This window comes from Rhinoderma darwinii, chromosome 1, assembly GCF_050947455.1.
Source record: "Rhinoderma darwinii isolate aRhiDar2 chromosome 1, aRhiDar2.hap1, whole genome shotgun sequence".
Taxonomy (NCBI): domain Eukaryota; kingdom Metazoa; phylum Chordata; class Amphibia; order Anura; family Rhinodermatidae; genus Rhinoderma; species Rhinoderma darwinii.
In genome coordinates this window covers 326309774-326337684 of record NC_134687.1, presented here as the reverse complement: position 1 = coordinate 326337684, position 27911 = coordinate 326309774, and the positions used below count along the sequence as shown (strand labels likewise).

The following is a 27911-nucleotide window of genomic DNA, read 5'->3' as shown; positions in this document are numbered from 1 at the left end:
CACGTGATTTCTACGTCATGCCTTCCAAGGCAACGGTTTCCTAGACACCGCCTACATACTTGCTCTGCGCTAACTGATGACGTCACGTGAAGCGATGAGCGTAAATCCCAGCCGGTACAAATCTACTGAGAGTATTGGTCTGTGAGTATTGTATATAGGAACAACTGACTGATATCTGCTGTTTTATAACAAGTGATAGACATTCCTTCAGAGCAGCAGTTGCCTGTGTAGGATCTGACCTAAAGAGAAATGTGTGGCTATAAATATAACTGTATATAGAAGTCATACTTTCTAACGACGTATGAATTAAAGGAGGCTCCTGTCTGTAAACAAGACTGTCAAAATATTTGGGGCTCTTTTAGTACTTGTATTAATGTTGGTGGTATTAAAAGCTGTCAAAGCTAGGCATACCTCCCAACTTTCAAGCATCGCACAGAGGGAAAACCGATGCAGCTCGCGCAGCGGCAATTTTTTTCTATTAAACCACGCCTCTAATCCCATACAATCCCCACCCATACGCACCCGGTTCAGCCCACACAGTATCATGCTCCCATAGTGCCTCCCGCACAGTATAATACCAAATAGCTGCCCCCACACAGAATAATAGCCCCATAGCTGCCACCATGCAGTATAATGCCCATATAGCTGCCACCGTACAGTATAATGCCCCCATAGGTGCCAACATACAGTATACTGCCCCATAGATGCACCCATACGGTATAAAGCCAACACAGATTGTCCCTATGCATGATAATGCCCATACAGATGCCCCCATGCAGTATAATGCCCAAACAAAATCCCCCATACAGTATAATGCCCCCGTTAGCTGCCCCTAGTGCCAGTGCCCTTGTAGATAGTCACATAGTGCCCATGTACATGCTCCACAGTGTCCCCTGTAGATAGTACCCTACCCCTATATAGTGCCACAGTGTCCATGTAGACAGTATCACACCCCCTTGAAGATAGCGCGCTCTGTAGGTAGTGCCACAGAGCCCCCCTCCCAGGGAGTGCCACAGAGCCCCTCCCCCCTGTAGATAGCGCCATTGGGACTCCCTCAAGGAGCGGAATCCCCAGCCAGAGCGTAAGCCGGGGGTTCCGCTCCTAGAGGGAAGCCCTCGTGTCACTGTCCATATATGGACTTTGACGTCAGGGGCTCCTCCTGGAGCGGATTCCTCGGCCAGAGTCGGCAACGGGGATTCCGCTCAAGGAGTAGCCACTGTCCGTATATGGACAGTAACGTCAAGGGCTTCCCCGAGCACGGTGCTTAAAGTAGTGCTGAACTCGAGTCCTCGAGTTTTTTGCAGAAAGAAAAAATGTTCCTGAAAATTCATTCAGGAATATCACAGCGGACGTTCCGCAGATTTTAGCATTGCAAAGGCTGAAATCCGCAGTGAAACTCCGCTGCTTCTCCGCAACAGATTGTTCATGTTGCGGAGTGTAAATTCCGCACTGTTATTTTCCGCAACATCTAAACTAAGTTACCTAAAAAGCTGTAGAAACCAAAGGAAAAAAAAGACTGCTGCGGATTTCCACTGCGGATAGGTGGAATTCCGCTATGTCTGAACATGCCCTTACAGGTTTAGGATCTGCGATATGCCAGGTTATGATACGTGAGCTGGATAACTACCGTACACCATCATACATTAATTACAAAAATAATGTGCACTAAGTCATACCCCTTTACAAAAACAGAAAAATAATTGCAACGTTTTCTGCTACACATTAAAGAGGATCTGTCATCTCTTCTGACATGTCTAAGTACTTGTATTCCCTATAATATAACAATTGTGGAGCATCTTTTGTGCGTTCTACCGTTCCTCTGTTATTCTAACTACACATTTATGAAAAAATTGACAATTGGGTGTGTGTGTCTATGCACACAGTCGGACACTGACCAATCAGTGCTCATAGTCTCAGATTATGACATATCCCTGATACTAAGAGAATGGTAACACCCAGTTGTCAACTTATTCATACATTTCTAGGAGGAATAATGGTGGACTGGCACAATGCAGAGTTATAAAAAAAGATGTTCCAGAATTGTTATTTTATGGGGAATACGAGCGTTCACTAAAACAGAGACAACAGGTCTTCTTTAATAGATTTCACTAAATGACACATTGGTACATGTGTGTAGTAGAGTAGAGCGCTTTCTTTTTTTTTAGATATAATTCATCCATACAGGGTCCTTGGAGAATTTATTTAAGGCGTTGTCTCAAGAACACAACCCTTTTTAAAAAGAAACCAGCACAGTGATTAGCGGATTGTCACGCTTCCTGCTTCTCTAACCTGGGCCAACCACACATGTAGCAAATGTAAATGGTGATTTAAATCAATGACCGGCCATGTAATGCATGGACACGCCAGGAGCCGCTCTTACAGAGTGGCTCTTCGTTCTGATACATAGAGGGGGATCCTGATAAGGCAAATAGACAGGGATTGTAGTGGTGAGACAACCCCTTTAAGAGCTGTTTTATACTTTCTGGGATTGCAGAATGACCACCATTCTGATTATAAGTGGCAATCGAATAGTATGCCTTATTAGGGTATATGTAAGTCATAGTATCGCTTGCGCTGATAGATCTGGCCGGTCCATGCATTACATATACAGACATATATTCTAAAGATTTATTACGCACCGAGTGATCTATTTCCAGCATTTTTTTCTTTTAATATTGACAATAATTGCTAACAGTTAATGAAAACTCAAAATTTATTCTCTCAGAAAATTTGAATATTGGGTAAAAGTTGAAGATTGTAGACTCGTGGTGTGACACTCTAATCAGCTAATCAACACAAAAACCTTCAAAGCTTTCCTAAGCCTTTACATGGACTGGTCTGTTGCTCAGTGTCCATAGTCCTGTTTTCAGATGGAAGTACATTTTGCATTTCATTTGGGAATCTCGGTCCCAGACTCTGGAGGAAAAGTGGAGAGGCATCAATCCAAGTTACGTGCGGTCCAGTGTGAAGTTTCCACAGTCAGTGATGGTTTGGGGAGCCATGTCATCTGCTGGTGTTGGTCCACCGTGTTATATCAAGTCCAGAGTCAACGCAGCCGCCTAACAGGAAATTTTCCAGCACTTCATGCTTCCCTCTGCTGACAAGCTTTATGGAGATGCTGATTTCATTATCCAGCAGGACTTGGCACCTGCCCACACTGCCAAAAGTCCCAATACCTCGTTTAATAACCACAATATCACGGTGCTTGATTCGGCAGCAAACTCGCCTGACCTAAACCCCATAGAGAATCTATGGGGTATTGTCAAGAGGAAGATGGGAGACACCAGACCCAACAATGCATACGAGCTGAAGGCCGCTATCAAAGCAACCTGGGCTTCTATAACACATCAGCAGTGCCACAGGCTGATCGCCTCCATGCCACCCTGCATTGATGCAGTAATTCATGCAAAATGAGCCCCGACCAAGTATTGAGTGCATATACTGTACATACTTTTCAGTAGGCCAACATTTCAGTATTCTAAGACACTAAATGTGGGGTTTTCATTAACTGTTAGTTATAATCAGCAACATTAAAAGAAAACAATGCTGGAAATAGATCACTCTGTGTGTAATGAATCTATATAATATGTGAGTTTCACTTTTTGAATTTAATTACTAAAATAAATTAACTTTTTGATGATATAATTCGTTGAGAAGGACTAGTGTGTATGTATGTATCATTTTCTCTTACATGATAATTAAAGAGGCTCTGTCACCACATTATAAGTGCCCTATCTCCTACATAATGTGATCGGCGCTGTAATGTAGATAACAGCAGTGTTTTTTATTTAGAAAAGTTCTGACCAAGTTATGACCTATTTTGGATTTATGCTAATGACTTCCTTAATAGACCAAGTGGGCATTGTAAAGAGAAGTGTATGACGCTGACCAATCAGCGTCATACACTTCTCTCCATTCATGTACTCAGCACATAGTGATCCTGCGAAATCACTATGTGCAGTCACTTACTCACATATTAACGTTACTGAAGTGTCTTGACAGTGAATAGACATCACCTCCAGCCAGGACGCGATGTCTATTCACAATCCCGACACTTCGGTAACGTTTGTGTCTGACTTACTCACACAGCACATCGAAATCACGCTGTGCTGTCATTCACAGCGTGATCTCGCTTGCTGTCATTAAGTCCCACACAAACGGTACCAAAGTGTCTGGAGTGTTAATAGACATCGCGTCCTGGCTGGAAGCGATGTCTATTCACTCTCAAGACACTTTATTAAGGTTAATGTGTGAGTAAGTGACAGCAGGCGTGATCTCGCGAGATAACGCTGTGTGTGAGTACATGAGTGGAGAGAAGTTTCTTACACTGATTGGTCAGCGTCATACACCCCTCTCCACAACGCCCACTTGGTAAAAAAGTAAAAACACGCCCAGTTGTACAGAGGGGTGTATGACGCTGACCAATAAGTGACCAATCAGCGTCATACACTTCTCTCCATTCATTTACACAGCACATAGCGATATATAGCTATATCACTATGTGCAGCCACATAAACACAGTATAACATTACTGCAGTGTCATGACAATGAATATAAATTACCTCCAGCCAGTACGTGATGTGTATTCAGAATCCTGACACTTCGCTAATACAATCCTGACACTACAGCAGAGGAAGCGTAATCTCGTTTGAAATGACAGGTTACATCGTAATCTCGCAAGATTACGCTTGCCTTGCTGTAAATATCACAGAGACGCTACACAAGTGTCAGGATTGTGAATAGACATCATGTCCTGGCTGGAGGTAATATATGTTCATTGTCAGGACACTGCAGTAATGTTATAGTGTGTGTATGAGGCTGCACATAGCGATATAGCTATATCGCTATGTGCTGTGTAAATGAATGGGGAGAAGTGTATGATTCTGATTGGTCACTGATTGGTCAGCGTCATACACGCCTCTGTACAACGCCCACTTGGCCAAAAAGTATAACACGCCCAGTTGTTCATTAAGCAACTCCTTAGCATAAAGCTAATATAGGTCATAACTCCGTCACAAATTATTGTTTTTCTAAATAAAAAACACTGCTGTAATCTACATTACAGCGCCGATCACATCATGTACAATATATGCCACTTATAATGTGGTGACAGAGCCTATTTAACATAATGTATTATCAATCCCTAACTTTTGTTACCCATAGTTAACCCGTTAGTGACCGCCCCATAGTGTTTTTACGTCGGTCACTAACGGGCCTTATTCTGATGCAATAGACTTTTTACGCCGCTGCATCGGAATAAATAAACAGAGCAGGGAGCTTTCAAATCTGGGCTGGGGGCATCCCTGCTCGAACGTGTGAGATCAATATTAGTATCGATTTCACCCGTTTAACCCTTCAGATGCGGTGCTCAATAGCGTGCACCGCATCTGAGTGGTTTTGGGGAAAGGGAGGGAGCTCCCTCTCATCCCACTGACTCCCGGCGGTAAGATCGCCGAGTGTCTGCGTCTCCGCATGCCGGAAGCATGACCTAGCAGATACCTGTCCGTTTTACACGGACAGGCAGTAATTCACTGCAATACAAAAGTATTGCAGTGTATTATAAATGTGATTGGATAATCGCATAGTGAAGTCCCCTAGTGGGACTAGTAAAAAAAATAAATTAATAAAAAGTGAAGGGAAAAAAAATTAAAAACCCACTTTTCCCCCTTACAAACTGCTTTATTATTAACAAACAAAATAAATTTAAAAAAGTTACACATATTTGGTATCGCCGTGTCCGTAACGACCCCAACTTTAAACTTATTACATCATTTAACCCGCACGGTGAACGTCGTAAAAAATAAAATAAAAAAACATGCAAAAATTGCTGTTTTCTGTGAATCCAGCCTTAAAAAAATTTGATAAAAAGTGATCAAAAAGTCGCATCTACTCCAAAATGGTCCGATAAAAACCACAAGTCTTCCGGCAAAAAAAAAAGCCCTCCTACAATTGCAGTGAAAAAATAAAAACGTTACGGCTCTTCAAATATGGAGACACAAAAACAAATAATTTTGAAAAAAAAAAAGTGGTTTTACTGTGTAAAAGTAGTAAAACATACTAAATCTATACAAATTTGGTATCGTAACAACCCGTTGAATAAAGTTATTGTGTTATTTATACCACACGGTGAACGGCGTAAATTTAGGACTCAAAAAAGTGTGGCGAAATTGCTGTTTTTTTTCTATCCCCCCCCCCCAAAAAAAGTTAATAAAAGTTAATCAATAAATAATATGTACCCCAAAATGGTGCTATTAAAAATTACAACTTGTCCCGCAAAAAAACAAGACCTTATACAGCTATGTCGACGCAAAAATAAAAAGGTTATAGCTCTTAGAATGAGACGATGGAAAAACGTAAAAAATGGCATGGTCATTAAGGTCTAAAATAGGCTGGTCACTAAGGGGTTAATGCATCTTAATGTTTCTTTTTAATAGACCATTCACAGAGAGTATTCTGAGGACATGATGAAGTTTGCTGAAGACTGTATTTGCAACGAGCCAGCAAATTATACAGGAGAGCTTGATGATAGTACAGGCAGCAGAAAGGAGACACCTGGAGGAATGAACTCTTTACTGGATCATCTTACTTTAATTCATATTGATTTGGATAATAACGAATCTGGGTATCACTCTCAGGAAAACGAAGCATGTTGTTCGGTAAGTATGCAGTGGCAATGGAAGATCATATGGTGTAAACGGATATTTATTTTAGTATCCCTCTTGTGATGTTGTGTTATTAGTGACAGTTTTCATGCGTCCACATTTGGGCAAATCCAACACTGAACCAGTTTCACGAAACTTGGCAAGCAGTTTGCAAACTGTAGCATGGGAGATGGGTGGTGTCGTAGGGTGTCTTGCATTGAAATCTGCTGCAATGACCCGGGTACTGCGTTCACCAGACATCAACACAATTTCTATCCGCTCCTCACGTGTTAACCTCTGCGACATGTCAATGGCTGTAAACAAAGAGAAGCTTGTAAATAACTCATGAAAGAATAAAGTAACGTTAAAACCAAGCAGACCACAGTTTTTCTTGTGAAATTCTCGATAATTTTGATGTGTCACATGACCCTCTTCCCATTGAAAAAACTAAAGTTGGATACAAAATGGCCGACTTCAAAATGGCTGCCATGGTCAACACCCAGCTTGAAAAGTTTCCCCCCCCCCCAATATACTAATGTGCCACAAACAGGAAGTTAATATCACCAACCATTCCCATTTTATTTAGGTGTATCCATATAAATGGCCCACCCTGTACTACCAAGCTAAATCTGCGCTCCAAAAGCCAAATGGCGCTCCTTCCCTTCTGAGCCCTACAGCATGCCCAAACAGCAGTTTACGTCCACAGATATGGCATCGCCATACCTGGGAGAACCCGGTTAATATTTTATGATGCATTTGTCTTCAGTAGCACAAACTGGGCATAACATATAGTGCGCTAAAATCGTACATCAGTGGAAAATTTTCACTCTGAACCATCCACCGCGCATTAACCCCTTCGCGCACCACAACATACCATGTCGTGGTGTGGGGGGTGATGCATGGAGCGGGCTCGCGCTCTGAGCCCGCGCCATATGCTGCGGCTGTCCGCTGTGTATTGCAGCTGACACCCAGGACTAACGGACAGGAACAGCAGTCGCGCTGTTAGGGTATGTGCACACGGTAGCAGGCTTTTACGTCTGAAAAGACAGAATGTTTTCAGGAGAAAACAGCTGCCTCGTTTCAGACGTAAATGCTCCTCCTCGCATTTCGCGAGGCTTCTCTGACAGCCGTAAATTTTGAGCTGTGCTTCATTGAGTTCAATGAAGAACGGCTCAAATTACGTCTGAAAGAAGTGTCCTGCACTTCTTTTGACGAGGCTGTATTTTTACAGCTGTCAAACGACGACGCGTAAATGACAGGTCGTCTGCACAGTACGTCGGCAAACCCATTCAAATGAATGGGCAGATGTTTGCCGACGTATTGTAGCCTTAGGGTATGTTCACACGGCGGGGGTCCGTAACGGCTGAAATTACGGGGATGTTTCAGCCTGAAAACATCCCCGTAATTTCAGCCGTACCGGCATGTGCAGGCGCTTGAACGCCGCGTCAATTACGGCCGTAATTAGCGCTGCTGTTCATTGGAGTCAATGAATAGCGGCTCCAATTACGGCCAAAGAAGTGACAGGTCACTTCTTCTACGCGGGCGTCTATTTACGCGCCGTCATTTGACAGCGGCGCGTAAATATACGCCTCGTGTGAACAGACAAACGTCTGCCCATTGCTTTCAATGGGCAGATGTTTGTCAGCGCTATTGAGGCGCTATTTTCAGACGTAATTCGGGGCAAAAACGCCCGAATTACGTCCGTAAATAGGCCGTGTGAACATACCCTTATTTTCAGACGTAAAACGAGGCATAATACGCCTCGTTTACGTCTGAAAATAGGTCGTGTGAACCCAGCCTCACAAGAGCCTGTAAAAGTTACAATATACTGCAATACATTAGTATTGCAGTGTATTGTACCAGTGATCTAATGATCGCTGGTTCAAGTCCCCTAGGGGGACTAATAAAATGTGTAAAAACAAAAGTAAATTATTATTAGTGAAAAAAAATTATTATTTAAAGTTAAAAAAAAAACAAAAAACTTTTCACATTTTTTCTCTAAAGTAATGCAAAAAAATAAAAACAATACACAAAATTGGTATCACTGTGTCTGTAAAAGTCCAAACTATTACAATATAGCTTTATTTAATTTGCACGGTGAATGCCATGAAAAATAAAAACTTTAAAACGGCAAAATTGCTGTTTTTTGGTCACCTTGTCTCTACCAAAAAATGTAATAAATAGTGCTAAAAAAGTTGTATGTGACAAAAAATGGTACCAATAAAAACTACAGCTCGTTCCGCAAAAAATAAGCCCTCACACCACTCTATTGACGAAAAAAAAAAAAAGTTATTGCTCTTGGAAAGCGGGGAGGGAAAAAAGAAAAAGCAAAAAATGGATCAGTCTCGAAAGGGTTAATTACTTTCTAATGAAAAAACATTTATGACCACATGTGGGGTATAGCCGTACTCGGGAGAAATTGCTTTGTAAATGTTGGGGTACTTTTTACTCCTTTACTCTTTGTGAAATTGAAAAAATTCAAAATTTTCGTGGAAATAATGTTGATATTCATTTTCACGGCCTAATTCTAATAGATTGTGCAAAAGACCTGTGGGGTCAAAATGCTCACTATATGCCTAGATAGATTCCTTAAGTGATGTAGTTTCCCTAATGGGGTCACTTTTGTGTGGTTTCCACTGCTTTGCAAATTCTACATGGCACCCGAAAACCATATCAGCTAAATTTGAGCTCCAAAAGCCAAATAGCGCTCCTTCCCTTCTAAGCTCCGCTGTGGGTCCAAACAGCCGATTTTTTACCACATATGGCATATTTCTGTAATCGGGAGAAATTGTAATTGTTTTGGTGCTTTTTATACCTTGTAAAAATTAAAAATATCTAAATTTTTTCAGAAAAAAAGTAGATTTTTGCCTTTACAGACTAATTCCAATGAATTCAGCATAACAACTGTGGGGTCAAAATGTTAATTTTCCCCCTAGAAAAATTCCTTGAGGGCTGTAGTTTCCAAAATGGGGTCACTTTTGGGGGGTTTCATTTCAAACGTGACATAGCACTGAAAACTATTCCAGCAAAATCAGAAATCCAAAATTCAAATGGTGCTCCTTCTCTTCTAATCCCTGCTGTGGGTCCAAACAACAGTTTATTACCACATATGGGGTATTTCTATAATCGGGAGAAATTGCTTTACATATGTTAGGGTGTTTTTTCTCCTTTATTCCTTGTAAAAATGAAAAAAAATTATGTTTTTTTTTTAGAAAAAAAGTATTTTCATCTTCACATCTTCTTTTTTTTACTTTTTTCACTTGTCCCACTAGGGGAAACTTAGACTTGCAGCTTTGATCGCTGCTAGAGTACATTACACTACACACGTAGTGTAATGTATTCTAACTGTCATTGTGACGTAACAGTCTCACTGACAGGAAGCCTACGACAACCAGCCTCCGGCTGGTCCTCATAGGCTTCTGTACATGGCAGCCCGGAAGCCATTTTCTGGCGTCCGGTTGCCATGGGTACCATTGCCAGCCCCCGTGATTTCACGTGGGGGCTGCCGATCGGCGCTAAAATCCTTCGATGTGGCGATCGGAATTGACAGCCGCATCTAAGGGGTTAACTGCCGAAATCAGCGGCGATGGGCCGCTGATCGGCAACGGTGAATGCAGGGCAGACACCCTGCACAGTTAACCGCCGCGGCGGTGAAGCGCCGCGTGGCGGTTAACTGTCAAAGCACAGACATAACTGCACGTCAATGTGCGGGAACTTACTGCACACATTGACGTGCAGTTACATCAAGGTGCGGGAAGGGGTTGAGGCCAAAACATGCTCAGTCTTGAAGGGGTTAAAGATTTCTTTCTATTATTATTATTATTTATAGAAGCTGTTCTGACCTAACAGAGCAAAGAAATGTTAATTTTTTTAATGGGCCAAAACAGTAGGACTGGTGTGTGTTTTTTTACACGTGCTTAGTAATATAATTTTTTGCAATTCTCAGAGAAATGTATTGAGAAAACAGAGGCACTGGGAAAAAATAGTCACAGCTAAAAAGAGTAAAAGAAAACAGGAAAAAGAGAGAAGAAAGGCCAAGCAGTGTGGGGATGCCAATGCAGGTAATATGCTTCATCGAAGACAAGGGGTCAGCAACCTGCGGCACTCCAACTGTTGTAAAACTACAATTCCAGCATACCCTGACAGCCTTTGGATTGAATCTTAAAGCCTTTAACTGTCAGTGCGTCCTGGAAGTTGTAGTTTTACAACAGTTGGAGTTAGGAAGGTTGCTGACTCCGAAACGAAGATCTTCATCATCCTATTTGAGATATGTAGGATACTGTGACATTTAGTTTTACCATTATTAGTGTTGCTATATTCTTGGATGTATATTTGATGTATATTCCAGCCATTGACACTTACTCTTAAAAATTTTTTTTATTCTGTGTGGTATACGGCTTATACTGGTCAGGTGTATGCCAAAAGGACACTCTTGCAGTCATAATGATAAATGTTATTGTTTCCTATAGGTTCTTTTACTAGTACTGATCCATGTATGACAGCAAAGTATAAAAGTTTCTGAGCCTACTTTTGTGTCAAGTAAAAGGAGTCCATCCCCACTGATCACTAGCATGAAGGAGCTGCGGCGATATGAGCACGTCATTAACTATGTTCTGATCCCCTTTGTTCTAGGTACTGACCAACAGCAACATAGCAAAAAGTTTTTAAAAGCTTTAACCAAAGAACGTCTCTTAGAAGCAAAAGATTCTGGTGCTAGACTTTGCCTTGACTTGAGTATGACCGATCACATGAGCAAGAAGGTAAACGTCAGTTTTACCTTAGGGTTCATTGTACTGCTTTTCTTTTGTAGCAGATCATAGTTTTTACTACTTAACAGACCAGAAATTATACACAGCTTTAGAATGTTTTTAGCAAAAACTTATAAGGAAATTTATAGGAAGAACGACACTGAAATCAGTAGTTTTTCATTAAACTTTTTACTAGGAAGTCTTAAGAACTTCCTAATACATCATTTCTGCAAGCTTCCTAGCCAGAACCTGGATGCGTTTTGGAGGCCGTGTAGCCACCAGCACATCCACTAGACATCCAGAATCTTTACAGACCAGGTCATGGCCCACTTTGTTACAGAAGTACTGGTGTAGCTTATTGTTGACATAACACCCACCCCCTGCATTTTGTATTAGGCAAGGACTTTTTTCAATTTAGTGTAACCTTTAGAGCAGTAATATGTTTTTTTGTTTTACATTGGTCTTTCAGGAGATAAGTCGCCTTGCGGCTCAAATCAGAAGACTTTATGGGTCAAACAAGAAAGCTGCAAAACCATTTTGGCTCTACCTGACGGGTTTTGTAGAAGACAGTCTATTACATGATGAATGTGTCAGAATGAATGACGGATTTGTCCATTATCTTGTAAGTTTGCTTCCTTCCAACTGTTTTACATCAGCACGTAGGATAGTTGTCCAACCTTATGTAAATAGAGCTTATTCACGTTCTTAAATACTTTGATTCAGTTCTTTACTGTTGTTAAGATCTCTGCTTCTTGTCAGTGAAGGAGAACATTCATTGTTAACACTTGAGTCCTGCAGACAACTGAGAGTTTATTATCTGTATCAGTAAAGACTAGCCTGCAATGTGCTAAGAAGCAGTAGCAGCACAAGTATCTGTTCTGTCCTAGACTCCAGATTAAGGCCTCATGCACACGACCCTAGCCATGTGCACGGCCGTGATTTTCGGGTCAGCCGGCCACGGAGTGTCAGCCGCGAGCCACCCACAAATCGCGGGCTGTGCACATGGCCGCGGCCATTATTTTCAATTAGCCCGGACCGGAAACCACGGTCGTGTGCATGGCTCCATAGGAATGAATGGGGCCGCAATTCTCTCGTGGATTTTCGAGCGGAATTGCGGCCGCAAAAGCACGTTCGTGTGCAAGGGGCCTGAAAGCTCTTCTCAATGTTAATACATTGTAACAATTTGTAGCTGAGTAGGCAGGGCTGGATCAGAAACCGTTTTTTAGCCTGTGAATGTGTAATGACAGGGTAGGGAGACAGACAGGTGAGCCCTAATCTACCCGCCACTCAGTCCCTGCCTACTTGCACGGCCCATGCTAGGCGACGGCGTACAACTGGGCGACGGTCCCTACGCTCAATATGTGTACGACAGACAAACAGACAAGGGTACACAGAAGCTAAGGGAAATGGGGCAGTTGCCCACGGCAACACCGTGAGCAACAGGAGTAGTGAACGAGCCGAGTCAAACCAGGAGTGTACGAGGTACCAAACGCAGAGCAGGAGCGTAGTCAGTAAAGCCAGGGTCAAAATGAAGCAAGGTAAATAATAATAGCAGGAGCAGCAGAGCCAGGAAACAGGAAAGAATCACAGGCAAAGACAAGCAGGAAATGAAGGTATAAATCAGCCGAGGGCGGGAGCTAGAACCGTCTGGCCAGGCTGTGATAGGTTCTCCCACTCCTGAGCCTACCAGCCTGTTACATAACATTAATTTAAAGAACTCCGAAGTGTAACCGTCTGGTCCTGGGACCTTTTGTTTCTGGCTTTTAAATTATTTCATGGACCTCCTGTCTTATCAGGACTCCTAACTGGTCAAACTGATCCTGCGTTACTAGATGCATATCCACATTATCAAGATATTGATTTAGGTTCCAGAGACACTTTTTTTCCTTCATATAATTTCTCATAGTAATCTGTGATAACGTGATTTATTCCCTTGTTATGTGTTATTTTCTCACCTTTCCATTTCTCAAGGCCCCTATATGGCCTGGCCCATCTCTTGTTTTTATCTGGTTTGAAAGTAATTTCCCTGCTTTCTCTATAGTTGGATTTGCTTTGTATTCTACAATAGTTTGCTTGTATGAGTTGCTCAAATGAATGAGATTTGCTCTTTGAACCTTTTTAATTTTTATTGTATACGTCATAATTTTACCTCTAAGTACTGCCTTTGCAGTTTCCCATAGAAGAATTGGTTGATCTTCATGTTCTTTATGGTCTAGCTTAAAATTTTCCCATTCAGTAAATATCAGTTCCAGCCCCCTTGGAAACCTCCACATACCAAATTGTGGTTGTTTGCCGAAACCTTCTATGCCAATAGATATAGGGGCACGGTCTGATATCATTACCTCGTGTATCATGCTACTTGGTACTTTTGATGTTAGGGAAGAGGATGTGAGAAGGAGGTCAATCCTAGACCAGGTATCATATACCTTCGATATATAAGTATAATCTCTCTCCGCCGGATTATGTATCCTCCACATATCTGTCATATTAGTTGAATCGATAAATCTCCTCATGACCCCATCCTCGCATCCCCCCCCCCCCAGATGGCCTTTAGAACCTGATTTATCTAATACAAAGCGTATAACTCCATTGAAGTCCGCTCCCATGAGTTTATACTGCGTGTTATCCAGATTTATTCAATCAGCCAGTTTCAACAAACTTTTTTTATTTTCCTTAGAATCATTTGGAGCATATATGTTATAGATCATCATTTCCTTATTCTGATATCTGATCAGAGTACGCATTGATCTACCCTCTTCCACAAATTCAGTGGAAATTATCTCACCATTTACGTTTTTAGTAAATAGAATAACCACGCCAGTCTTATGTTGTATTGGCCCTTTTCCCCTTACCTGTCCAACACAACCTTTCCTTTAATTTTTGAATCTCTTTCTGTGAAAGATGTCAACTGAAGTAAGACTATGTATGTGTTTTGCCTCTTCAGATGCGTCAATATTTTTTCCTTTTAATCGGGGTAACCATTCCACTTACGTTCCACGAAACCACATTCATCTTAGCCATTATTTCTCGCAGAGAAAGAGATTAACCATAAGGGGATTGCATCGACCCCCTCCCTCCAACCTCCCCCTTCCCCCTTCCTCGCATATCGACTTCCTTTCTTCCCCGACAGTAATTATTGATTTTAAACATACCAAACTAATTGCTCTCCAGCGACCTTACAGTAGCTATGATAAATATTGTTATGGGCCCAGAGATGAGGGGAGAAAAAAAAAGAGAAACCCCCAACACAATCATAGTGGGGAGGCGGGAGGGGATAGAGTAAAGACATTTATCTATTCCTCTTGAACGATATCAAGTTTATCCTTGCAGAATTTAACTGCCTCCTTTGATTGGTCATATGATTGCACTGAACCATCTTGCAGAAAGATCTTTAAAATTGCAGGATACTGTAGCCTAAATTTGATGTTCTTTTTATACAGTCCCGAACATATTGATGAAAATCCTCCTTTTCATACTAGTTTCCGCAGAGTAGTCTGTAAATATTAGTAATTTTTTATCTTCCCATAGGAGCTCTTTCTTATCTCTGTATTGTTTAAAGTGTAGCTAAACGTTCAACAAACTTCTGACATGTTATAGTGACATGTCAGAAGTTTGGATTGGTGGGGGTCCGAGCACTGAGACCCCCACCAATCGCTAGAACGAAGTAGCTGTAGCGCTCGTGTGAGGTATAAATCCTTTTGCTGTATCGGACTCTCCTTCCTGGTCATTAGCTACATTGCACTCCAGGCCAAAAAATATTTGTATATGACTGTGATAAATCACTCCCATTCAAGTCAAAGAGCCATGATGGTATCATATTTTTGCAAAGCATTTCTTATCATATTTTATGGCGTCTTCTATGGTCTGACTATGGTGGGAATTTTAATTTCAGAAAAAAGCAGTATGCATAGCTAACCTTCCTTTTTTCACAATTGTTACTTTTGGGGTTTATTCACAGTGGGTATGAATCATTTTGCTGTATAAGACTCCTTCCTGGTCGTTAACTGCATCCTTTCAAAATATCACGCCATCTTATCCTCCAATACAGAGGGAAAGAAGCAAGACTGAGACAGCTCACGATATTTGCAGGCGGCGTCCACCTAGTTGCTACTCATCCGGTAACTCGTTCTGTTCCTGAGGAGAGGACATCACCGCCAGGATAGTGATGTGTTTGGGAGTCGGAAGCCGAGGCCAGGATGTCTCACTAAAGCTTGACTGAGAGCGCGGATACTGCATCCCCGCCGCCATCTCAGGGAGTCAGGCTGCCGTAGGTCCCGGATAGAACGTCTCTCTCAGCACATCACATTCTGCGCGAGCTACACCCTCGGGCGGCGCCTCCGGAAGCGCTCAATCTCATCTCCTTAATTGAAACACCTTTTGCCAATTAGCTCTTGGAGAAGTCATTAGCACAGAGGTTCACTCTTTCTCCTTCCACTGTGGATGTTTTCTCAATAAAAGACCGTACAACTGTTTGTGTATTTTTCATTTTTCATTTTTTTTTAAACTCGGTTTATTGTATACAATATACACATGACAATTATAATCGTAGTAGACATTACAGAGGATACGAAAAACCGCACTAATGAATAGAAACCTGTGACAATAACAAAAACAGTCCTGCTCCAAAACATCACATCTTTACGACTTCACATGTTAGCCAAGAGTGTTACATAGATAAAGAGGAATAATCCAAAGTATAACAAACAATGTCACCGCACGCAGGCGGGAAAAGTTACATGAAAATATATAAATTATATAAAAGAGATAACTAAAGAAAAAAAAATAAGAGAATCCGGCATGAATCACGACATGAATCAGGGATACCAGGATATGGTACATCATCGGAGGTAAATCTATAGATCACACAATGATATAAACATATTCCAGGTTCACAAGGAACCAATCGGTTTAGAATCAAGGAAAGCAGGTTTGTTCTCTCCAAAAGTGTGCTATAACTGGACACAACCACATCATGTGGTCAAAATCAGCCCGTTCTTGGGAGCATCCCAAACAGTTTGAGCTAGATGCTCTGCCCACATGGAATAGCCTAGTCGGTGTAATATAATATCTGTGTATAATATACAGTTGTGTAGTTGTATTATTCGCTGCAGGCGAGACCAAAAGATGTGATGCCATAGCATCCTCCCAATCCTCCTTGGATAAAGAAAGGATTTAACTTCTCTATCTGGCCCCAACCGTGAATTCAGCCTGAGCGACCCTCTGAGACAAAAGGTAAGTATAGATGATCAACATCAACCCCCTCGGACCCGGAGTTCTGAGAATCCCTATAAGAGGTAACGAAGATATAGGGTCCTGATCCTCTCTGAATTGAGAGATTAAAGCATCCCGTAGTTGTACACATCTGAATGTATCTTTATCTGGTACCTGAAACGTATCCTGAATCTCCCTAGCAGTTAGTTCACGACTCCCCTCATTAACCAAATTCTATAAGTTGATCACTTCCAGAGCTGTCCAAAACGCTGAATCATTAAGGCCCAGGAAATGAGACAAGCCGTTATGAGACTACAAAGGCAGCTCAGTAACAGTGTTCGAATAGTTCAATACTTTTTTTGCATGGGACCAGACCTGTTTAGCTGGCTTAATTAAAGGTAAGGAGTGCCCAGGGCTGTAGCCATGAGGGAGGTTCGAGAATTGGCCACAAACTGGGGACTCTCAGAAAGTGAACTAAATGATGTTTTGCATTTGTCAAAAGAACCTCTGATATCCATAGTTTAATATACCTAAGCTGACCCGCCAGATAGTAAAGAAACATGTCCGGTAAAGCTGCTCCAGCTTGATCTTTAGGTCTCTGAAGTGTCCTAAGTTTGAGCTTAGGTCTTCCCGAACCCCATACAAAAGAAGAAAACAAAGAGCCAACCAAAGTAAAAAAGTGCTTGCGGACCAAGGTGTCAGCATGTTCCAATATGTATAACCTCTTAGGAAGCACTATCATTTTAAGTAAGTTGAGTCTACCTGCTACCAAGAGGGTAAGCATTTTCCAAACAGCAAATTTATCTTTCAAATATGTTAACAAAGGGTATACATTGAAATGATAAGATTGTGCACCTTCTCGGGAGACCAAGATACCCAGATATTTAAAACACTGAACCACCTGTAGATATGAATCCCACCCACAATTATCAGTGTGAAGAGGCATGAGATACGATTTACTCCAATTTATGCAAAGTCTGGAAAATCTTCCAAACGTATCCATAAGCGACATAGCTCTAGGGAAGGAGGCATTCGGGTTAGCCATAAACAATATTATATCATCAGCATATAGACCTATACAATCCTCGCACGGTCCTATACGAATGCCATGAAAGGCCGCATCTTGTGGGATGGGGATAGCCAGGGGTTCGATAGCCACCACGAATAGAAGAGGGGACAATGGGCACTCGTGCCTCTATGGAGGCAAAAGGAAGGGGACAAGATCCCATTAACCACCACCGAAGCTCGAGGATAGTAATCCATTTGATGAATCTCTCACCAAAGCCAAATGTACGGAGGACTGTGGATAGGTAAGGCCATTCAACAGAATCAAACGCCTTGGCCGCATCAAATGAGGCCAAGGCCCAGTTCTGTTGCTCCCACCAACCAATTTGAGTCACCACCTGAACCCTACGTAATTATCTGAAGTGGATTTGCCAGGGATGAAACCGGATTGATCCAGATGAATAATATCTGTAATAACTCCACTCGGTCTATTAGCTAACAATTTGGTTAAAATTGTATAGTCTATGTTTAGCAAAGATATGGGACGATATGACCAACATTCTTCCGGACTTTTCCCCGGCTTCAAAATAACTACTGTAGTAGCGTCTTTCAAAGTGTCAGGTAACTCACCCCTTTGAAATACTGCATCAAAAATAGATAGTAGCTGGGGCGATAAAACATCCATATATTGGAGATACACCTCTAAGGGAAGACAGTCAGGTCCTGACGCCTTCCCTTTAGCCATAGAGGACATGCGGTCAGTAATCTCTTCCACTATGAAAGGGGCATCTAACATCCGCCTAAGGTCAGATGACAGCGCAGGAAATTGAACCTCATCCAAATAGGTGTCCCAATTCAGCAAGAGAGTAGTGAGCCCTCTAGGTATACAACTCCCTATAAAAGTCAGCAAAGTGATTCAAAATTTCTTGTGGTATGATTAGAGTAGCCCTTATGAGCCAATTTACTATATTGGTTTCCCAGTTCAAAAAACGATTGCTTAGTAAAGAATATCCTACGAGCGGTTTTCTCCTGTACGAGAAGTAAATATTGTCTGTCCACTGCAAGCCAAGCTTCTCCATTAAGGGGGGAAGGGTCCCCCACAAAAGTATCCTCTAATTCCCTGCATTTCTGAGCCAGTTCAAGTTCCTTTCTAGCTGAGGATCGCTTAACATATTATATAGAAGTACGCAGACAGCCTCTCAGGTAGGATTTTAATGTGTCTCAAATCAATAGTTCATTCTGTTCCTTGTTATGTGCTTCTATAAAGACATCCAATTGATCGGGAATTCTATCGTTTACTTTAATCTGTTGTAACCAAAAAGGGTGTATTTTAAGAGATCCTCTTAAACCTTCAGTCTGCTGCTTCAATTGTAAAAGAATCGGGCTAAGGTCCGATACCCCTCTAGGTAGGTGATCAATAGTTAGCTAGGCAGAATGAATCGAGGGAGAGCCAAATACATAATCAATACGAGATAATGCGTTAAATTGGGGGGTATGGCACATAAACTCTCTTATTCCTCGATGACACACCCTCCACAAATCCAACCATCCTATCTCCTCTCTCAGGGAAGCTAGCTGCGAAGTGCTTGTTGGGGCCCTGGGCCCTAATAACAAATTAAATTGATCCATATAAGGATCCATAGTTAGGTTTAGCTCACCCATGAGGAGAACTCTAGCTACCTGGTGATTAGAAGCGAATGAAATGGCCTCTCTGAGTATATCAAGAGAGCCATGAGGTGGATTATACACTCCCAGAATGACAAATGGGGTAGAATCCACATTGGCATGTAGAAACACAAATCTTCCCTCCACATAAATTCTTGTATTAAGGGCCTCCCATCTGAGGTTTCTGAATCAACAGCGACACCCCCCTAGACGAGGAAGATCTGATGGAATGTCTCCCACATTGAATCCAATGCTTACATAACAGATGCACATTATCCAGAGTCAGATGTGTCTCCTGAAGGCAGATAATGTGTGGCATGTGTCTCCTTAGCACAGAAAAAAATAATATTCCTCTTTTCCGGCAACCCCATCCCTCTTACATTCCATGTCAATGTCTAAAGAGATGCCATAGTGTAAACAATACCGTTGCAGGAAGAACAGCCCACATGTCTCAAAGTAGCTAAGTGCTAGGGTCTCTACAAAAAGATGACATATATATTCCGTGTCAACTCTATAAAAGAGTACGATATAGTACAGGATATTAAACAGTAAACATCAGGGCTCAACAGGAGCTTCAGAAGCATACGTGGCTTATAGAACCAAATCAAAAGGGGGTAGTTTCCACTATTAAGGGAGTAAACACAGTGGAATCAAGAAAGATGAGTACACAATCCAGTAGCACCCCCCTGTATCTAGCAATATAAAATCAGTAAAGGAGACTATGTACCCATACACATAACTAAAGGAAGGAGGAGGGCAGAAATCGGACATCTAAATCCCAAGGTTTATAAACCCTGTTGAGATCAAAATGCAGAATGACCATAGCTATGCCCCCACATCCCGCTGCTCCCACATAATATATAAAGAACAAATAAGCTACAAGGGTCATGAGATCTACATATGCATTCAAAAATAAGGAAAAAAGAATATGCTTTCATTTGCAAATCTTCACATCCTATATTGAAGGGATAACGGGTAACTAGTTCAAGAGAACCACAAGTAAAAGTCCGAGAGGGGACTCTCAGAACTCACGACGACCATCTCACGAACAGGTACGATATGTCAGCGGCGAGGAGATCGTCCGATTCTGGAGAGCCATTCATTAACCGCCTCCGGGGTGGTAAAAAATACCGATCTGTCACCATCAACCACTCTCAAGCGTGCAGGATAGGCCATGGAATATGGTATCTGGCGCTCTTGTAGTCGTCCCTTGATGTGAACATATGAAGCTCTCTGACGTTGTAAAGAAATCTGGAAAAATGGAGACTGTAGTATTCTCAAACTTGATCTCTCCGTTACGTCTAGCCGCTTGCAGTACCGTGTTCCGATCTTTACAGATCAACAGGCATGCAAGCAATGGCTTCGGGTTTGCGCCAGGTGGTGGAGGTTTGGCAGGAACTCTGTGTGCCCTTTCAACAGCAAAAGCCTACGAGAATGTAGTGTCCGGAAACAAGTCTTTCAGCCATTTTTCAACATATTCATCTGGCCTAAGGCCTTCCACCCTTTCAGGGAGGCTAATAATCCGCAAGCTATTCCTCCGCAAACGATTTTCAAGATAGTCAGCCTTTTGGCGCCACAGCTCCACTTTACCAGTAAGGTCACTCAGCGTGCAAGGCATGGCTGCCGTACAATCTTCCAAGGTAGAGATTCTAGTCTCGACTTTGGTAACCTGGTCTCTCAGGTTATGAAGGTCCTGATCCAGTAAACAGACATCCACTTTCACCTCGACTTTAGTGGTGACTGATGTCCAAGTCTCCTGGATCGCCGCCAGAAGGGTCTCCGAAACCTGCTTCAGCGTCCACTCAGGAGTGGAAGGTTCCTCTGCAGAGGTGAGTATGGCAGGCTGCACAGTTTGTGCATGCGAGCAAGATTCGCCCCGGGCGCCATCTTGTCCGGAGTTTCTTGCGAACTCCTTAAGTTTTTCGGCCGCAGCTGATGTCTTAGAAGGTCCCATAGTGTTCCATAGTGGGTCTCCTACCCATTTTCCTTAAGTTGTAGGGAATTTTGGCATTGATAATTCCAACGCAGGATGAATTACAGGTATCACCACACCGAGCTAAGGCTCTGTGTGACCGCTCACATCAGTGCCTAGCCACGCTCCCATATGTTTAGTTTAGTTAGATTGTTCTTGTCTATAATTGTGACTTGAATAACATTAGGACCACATAACTAATCAATGAAAAAATTCAGCTAAGTCCAAAGAGTTCACTTACTTTTCTTGCTACTGTAATTACATACTTGTTTACTAAAATATATGCTGTTTTTATTGGTTGATCTTCAATGTTTTTAGGTTAAGATTATTTTATAAAACTATGAACATTGTATTTTCAGGTTGAATCCACACAAGATACCTTTCTTGATGTGTTTCCTTTGGAGACAATAATTTATCTCACTCCAGACTCTGACTGTGGTAAGTGGGAAGGGCTTTTATGTATTGCAGCGGAATCAGATATTGTGATTACAGTCTCCTATATTAAACGGCACCCTGCACAAAGGATAAAATATTTTCCTTGTAGAATTGCGCATAGAAAATCTGCAGCGGGTTATAGTACCAGCTATGTCGATGAGATTTGAACTGCGCTATTGATTCCGTCAGAAAAACGGAAACCTGCCGGAATGGTGACAAATGGAAACCATTAGAAATGTTTCCGTCACCATTGATAACGATGGTGATGCAAACGGAAGCTAAGGTTTCCATATGCCTTTCCGTTGAGGGGGTTCAGCCGACGGAAACCTCAGACGGAACTCCAAAGCCAATGCTGTTGTGAACAGGCCCTTAGTTACTTAATTTGTTGATGTTTCATTATTGTTTTATTTTTAAAGATTCGCAAAAAGTTAAAAATAACAAATTCTGCTTTATTTTCAAGTTCTGGAAGACATTGATCCTACGAAAGTATATGTTCTTGGAGGACTTGTGGATGAAAGCGTTCAAAAGGTCTGTTAATGAAAGAAATATTTTTTTATTTTTTTAGTGTTACTATCTTAACTGCGTCCTGACTTATGACAAATCCAGCATTTACTGTTTGAAGTCCTTCACGGTAAAGGTAAATATATACGATTGAAGGCAACATATGCCTGATTCTGCATTATGTACACAGCGCTCCTCTGACAGACCTAAGAGCACCATTGTTCTCAGGGTATGTTCACACGGAGTGTTTTCAGGCGTATTTCGGGGCTTTTACGCCTCGAAAAATGCCTGAAAAAACGGAAGCAGAATGCCTCCAAACATCTGCCCATTGATTTCAATAGGAAAAACGGCGTTCTGTTACAACTGGGCGTTTTTTTACGCCTCGTTTTCCAAACACAGCACGTAAAAAGACGCCCGTGAAAAAGAAGTGCATGTCACTTCTTGGGACGTTTTTGTAGCCACTTTTCATTAACTCTATAGAAAAACTGCTCCAGAAATGGCCGTAAAAACCGCCGTGAAAATGGATTTAAAAACTTCTGAAAATCAGGAGCTGTTTTCCCATAGTGGCAGCAAGGTTCTACTTGTAGGGTGTCTACTGATGGATTACATGCTGCTCTGTGTGTCCTTTATCTAAGTTAAATGGAGTGTGCCATGTGTGTCATTTGTTTCACACATTAGATTTAAGAGTCTCTGTCACCACATTATAAGTGCTCTATCTCCTACATAATGTGATCGGCGCTGTAATGTAGATAAGTCTTTTTTATTTTGAAAAACGATCATTTTTGAGGAAGTTATGAGCAATTTTAGATTTATGCTAATTACTTTCTTAATGCCCAACTGGGCATTTTTTAATTTTTGACCAAGTGGGCGTTGTAAAGAGGGGTGTATGACGCTGACCAATCAGCGTCATACACTTCTCTCCATTCATGGCCATTTGTACTCAGCACAGCGTGATCTAGCGAGATCATGCTTTGCTGTCACATACACCCACATTAACTTTACTGAAGTGTCTTGACAGTGAATAGACCACCTCCAGCCAGGACGCGATGTCTATTCACAATCCCGACACTTCGGTTTGTGTGGGACTTAATCGCTGCACTGCGTGATCTCGCGAGATCATGCTATGAATGACAGCAGTAGCGAGATCACGCTGTGCAGCGATTAAGTCCCACACAAACTCTACCGAGGTGTCGGGATTGTGAATAGACATCGCATCCTGGCTGGAGGTGATGTCTATTCACTGTCAAAACACTTCAGTAAAGTTAATGTGGGTGTATGTGACAGCACAGCGTGATCTCGCTAGATCAAGCTCTGCTGAGTACAAATGGCCATGAATGGAGAGAAGTGTATGACGCTGATTGGTCAGAGTCATACACCCCTCTTTACAATGCCCACTTGGTCAAAAGTTAAAAAATGCCAAGTTGGGCATTAAGAAATTAATTAGCATAAATCTAAAATTGCTCATAACTTCTTCAAAAATTATCGTTTTTCAAAATAAGAAAGACTTATCTACATTACAGCGCCGATCACATTATGTAGGAGATCGGGCACTTATAATGTGGTGACAGAGCCTCTTTAAGTATGTAGACAATAAATCTCTGTATTTTTTTTTATATGTTGTAATCTATTTATTCTTGCATAAGGCGGACTTAGAGACACACCATTTCTTTGTGCATTCTCTGTAGACAGTGCAGCAGTGTGTGTGCTGGATCACAACTGAAATGAACAGGAGCCATTTGACAGAAAAACGTCATGGCTTAATAGTCTTCAGGAAGTGATGGATTACAACCTTCTCCCCCCCCCCCCCCCCCCCGAGCTTGACAGCATATAAAGCCTTATCTGTGTGTGTATAGTGTTGCAATGTCACCTTAGTTAGGCCTCCAGAGGTACAATAATTCTGTTAATAAATCCCTCTTAATCTAATGATGAGAGGACTCTGCTCATTATCTCCCAGTCGATACAGCAAAGCTGATAAGTGAGCTACAGGAAGCCTCAGTCTAATGTATGTGTTCTAGTGGCCAGTGTGAAAACTGAAATATTTTCTTTAATGTAAAATAGTAACAAAAAATAAGTTTTGGCTGTGTCTAGTCTACTGCATTTACTGTCAAATTATTTTTAGTGAAAATGTCCATGTTCTAACAAAAATATTTTTTTTAGAAAGTAACTTATCAGAAAGCTAAAGACAATGGCCTGCTAACTGCTCGACTGCCTATACAGGAATACATGGTTAAGAAGGACAATGTGAAAAACTTCCACTCCGAGATACTGGCTATCAATCAAGGTGAGTCACAAAAGTTAATATGTTCTTTGAACAGAAGCTTCACTAAAGAGGTTTGTATGTGTATTGATGCAGATCATCCTAAGAGTTGGGCAGCAACATACTGTAAAAGACAATACCAAAGTCGTATTTTGGTATTTAAGGGTTAAAAATGTCACACTGAACTCTAAGCTGAAGGTATAAGAGATATTTCAATGGCCATGATATGGGTGCAATTTGACCAACCCATGGTCAAACTGACGCGAACTTGCACAGAATTGCCACTTTATTAGATACACCTGCCCTTTCAAGATTGGAGCTTCCCTGTATGTATATTAGACACATGACCCCGGAGTGCAGCAGAATATTAAGTGAGCATGTCTTCCGTGGGTAATTTTCAGTGTGAATCCATATTAGGGTATGTGCACACGACAACTGCAATTACGTTTGAAATTACGACGCTGTTTTCAGGAGAAAACAGCTCCTGCATTTCAGACATAATTGCTCGTACTCGCGTTTTGCGAGGCTTCAATTACGGCCGTAATTTGGAGCTGTTCTTCATTGAATTCAATGAAAAAGGGCTCCAATTACGTCCCAAGAAGTGTCCTGCACTTCTTTGACGAGGCAGTCATTTTACGCGTCGTATTTTGACAGCGACGCGTAAAATTACAGGTCATCGGCAAACCCATTGAAATGAATGGGCAGATGTTTGCCGACGTATTGGAGCCGTGTTTTCAGGCGTAATTCGAGGCGTAAAACGCCTCGTTTACGCCTGAAAATAGGTCGTGTGAACCCAGCCTTAGAATGAGTAAATCAAGCGATCTGAGCAACTTCGAACGAGGCATAGTCATCGGTGCTAGAGTAGCTGGGGCCATTATTTCAATAGCTGCTGTAACTAAAATGGTGTGATCGAGCCACAACATCCAGGAAAAGGGGAACTTTGATAAATGTCAAGGATCGTTCTGGCGGTGCAGTCAAGTAAACTGCAGCCGAATACAATGACAGTGCTTCAACTAACGTGTCTGAACGCACAACTTGTCGTTCCTTAGCGCAGATTGGCTATAACAGCAGATGACCAGTCAGAGTGCCATTGCTAATGGAAACAGAAAGGCAAGACTCTGGTGGGCAAACAAGCACAAAAATTGGATCACCTGGTCAGATGAATCCAGATTTCTGTTGCACCATGCTGATATGGTCTGAATTTGATGCAAGCAGCATGAATTGATGAACCCTTCCTGTCAGGTGTCAACAGTTCAGGCTGGTGGAGGTGGAATATATTTTCTTTGCATCCTCTGGGTTCTTGGCTACCTGTGAATAGACGTTTGAAGAGTAGAGCGTACCAAAGCATTGTGGCCGACGGTTCATTCCTTCTTGGCAGCTCTTTGCCCTATGGCAGAACACTTCAGCGGCAACTGCAAGAAGCAATCCTGTCCGCATGGGTCAATCTTCCTGCAGAACGCTTTCAACACCTAATATAATTTGCCACAATGAATTGCTGCGATTCTCAAGGCCCGGGGAGGTCCAATGCGCTACTAGATGAGTGTCTCTAATAAAGCGGCCATTCAGTGTAGATCACTATAGTAACCATACGGTGATCTAAGTTTGGTTCAGTTGAACCACAGACGGGTGGAATAATAACATGCACCATATTGCAGCATGTGCAAACGCTAACTCAATGAGACTGCAAATATTTTTCCAATTAGTAAATCTTGATTGTTTTGTGCAGGATGTTTTTATATTCTGTTCATTCAAGTACATTTTTCTGTTCTTCAGTGTTTGATATCTTACGCACTTACTGTGAAACTCGTAGCTGGCCAGAAGCACTGAAAGCTGGAGTGTCACCAGGAAAAGGCTTTGTTCTTCGAGAAAAAATTATTCCGGGCGATGAATTCTCTTTAAAACTGTTTTACAACTAATCTTTCTAGATCTACGTAATATAATTTATTTTGAAGAAAAAAAAAACGAGAATATTTTTTTTTGTTTTTAACTTTGCTTTCATGAGGCAAAAAAAATAAAAAATATTGCACTACATTCAACTTTTCAGAAGCTAAAAGAAAAACCCCAAAGTTGTATGTGTGGTTTACAGTAAAATGAAACTTAAAGGGGTCGTTAATAAATAAAAAAAGAAAATCAGACATAGTATAGTACAAGACAATATCTTTCTAACAAAGCTAGAACCAGCCCTGTATCCTACATGGATCCAGAGATCTCCCCATTTGTTGCTCCAATTTCTCCACTAGATTTTCTTCAGGCTTACAGTTCAGGGGGCGTGTCCTTTCTGCTGCAGCTCCTCCCCCTCTCTGTGGTAGGTTGTATAGGCAGATTGTTCTGTTTTACTGCCTCTGCGTCCTCTAGGAAAAGCTTTACAAATATTTAAGAAGAGGGAGAGTCTGCAGCTTACTCAGGGTCTGTTCACATCAGCGTTGGGCTTCTGTTAGACCTTTACATCCGATAAATGGAAAGTCGAACAGAAACCATAGTTTCGGTTTGCATTACCATCGATTTCAATGGTAATTGTTTTGTTGCAGTTGACTTCTGTTCTGTAAAGCTTCTGGTTTTTTTTCACGGAAACAATAGCGTAGGCAACTATGCTATTGTTTCCACAAAAAAAACCTGAAACATATCTGAGTTTTCCCTGGTTTTGAGAAATACTTCAGGAAAGACAGATACTCTATGGAAGATTTATTGATCAGATTGTACATAAGACTGAAAATTGAAAAGTCATACCCCACAGGGCTAGGTTCACATGTGCATGATTTTTTTTTTACAGTTCATTTTTAGCCAAAGCCAGGAGTGAATACAAAAGGTAAATTAGAGGAAAGACCGATACATCTCTATTTTGTAGCTACTGTTTGGCATTAAAAGCTGCATAAAATTTTTTAGTGTGAATCCAGCATCATAGCTAGCTTACAGTTTTCTACCGAATACCAAAAAGAACTCTGCTGCTATTTTAGTGCTCAAGGAGTAGACCTGTCCTTCGTTGAATCTCTGCAGCCATCCTCACTGTGAAGGCTTCCTGTTGTCTCTTTTAGGTTGAACAGCTTATATACACCTTAGCCACTAATCCTTTTACACAAGCTCTCTCTTAGGATCACCACTATATTTCAAGAATGTGAAATGTCAGAATAATACAAAAGGACAATTATTTATCTCAGCTTTTATTTCTTTCAACGCATTCCAAATGGCTGAGAAGTTCACATACACAAGTTGAAATTTTTTGGAAGCTTCCAAGCTATTAAAGTCATGACTTTAGAAGCTCCTGCTAGGCTAATAGACACTATTTGAGTTAACTGGAGGGGTACCTGTGGCAGTATTTTAAGGCCTACCTTCCTCTTTCCGTGACATGGGAGAAAAAAAAATAATTACAATTTGAAGAAATCAGCCAAGACATCAGAAAGAATTGTGGACCTCTACAAGTCTGGTACATCCTTGGGAACAGTTTCTGAATGCCTGAAGATACCACATTTATCTGTTCA

General features: G+C 41.6%; 1 protein-coding gene across 1 annotated transcript; it reads left to right on the top strand.

Annotated features, from left to right (window-relative positions):
* The first annotated feature begins 21 nt into the window (after nt 1-21).
* TRMT10B (tRNA methyltransferase 10B) lies at nt 22-27060 on the top strand. The gene is made up of 9 exons (XM_075851572.1): nt 22-141; nt 6435-6656; nt 10588-10702; nt 11274-11401; nt 11859-12011; nt 21602-21680; nt 22138-22205; nt 24336-24459; nt 26209-27060. Exons 2-9 carry the CDS (start codon nt 6462-6464, stop codon nt 26349-26351), a joined length of 1005 nt encoding a protein of 334 aa, XP_075707687.1. The 5' UTR covers nt 22-141; nt 6435-6461; the 3' UTR covers nt 26352-27060.
* The last annotated feature ends 851 nt before the right edge of the window (nt 27061-27911 follow it).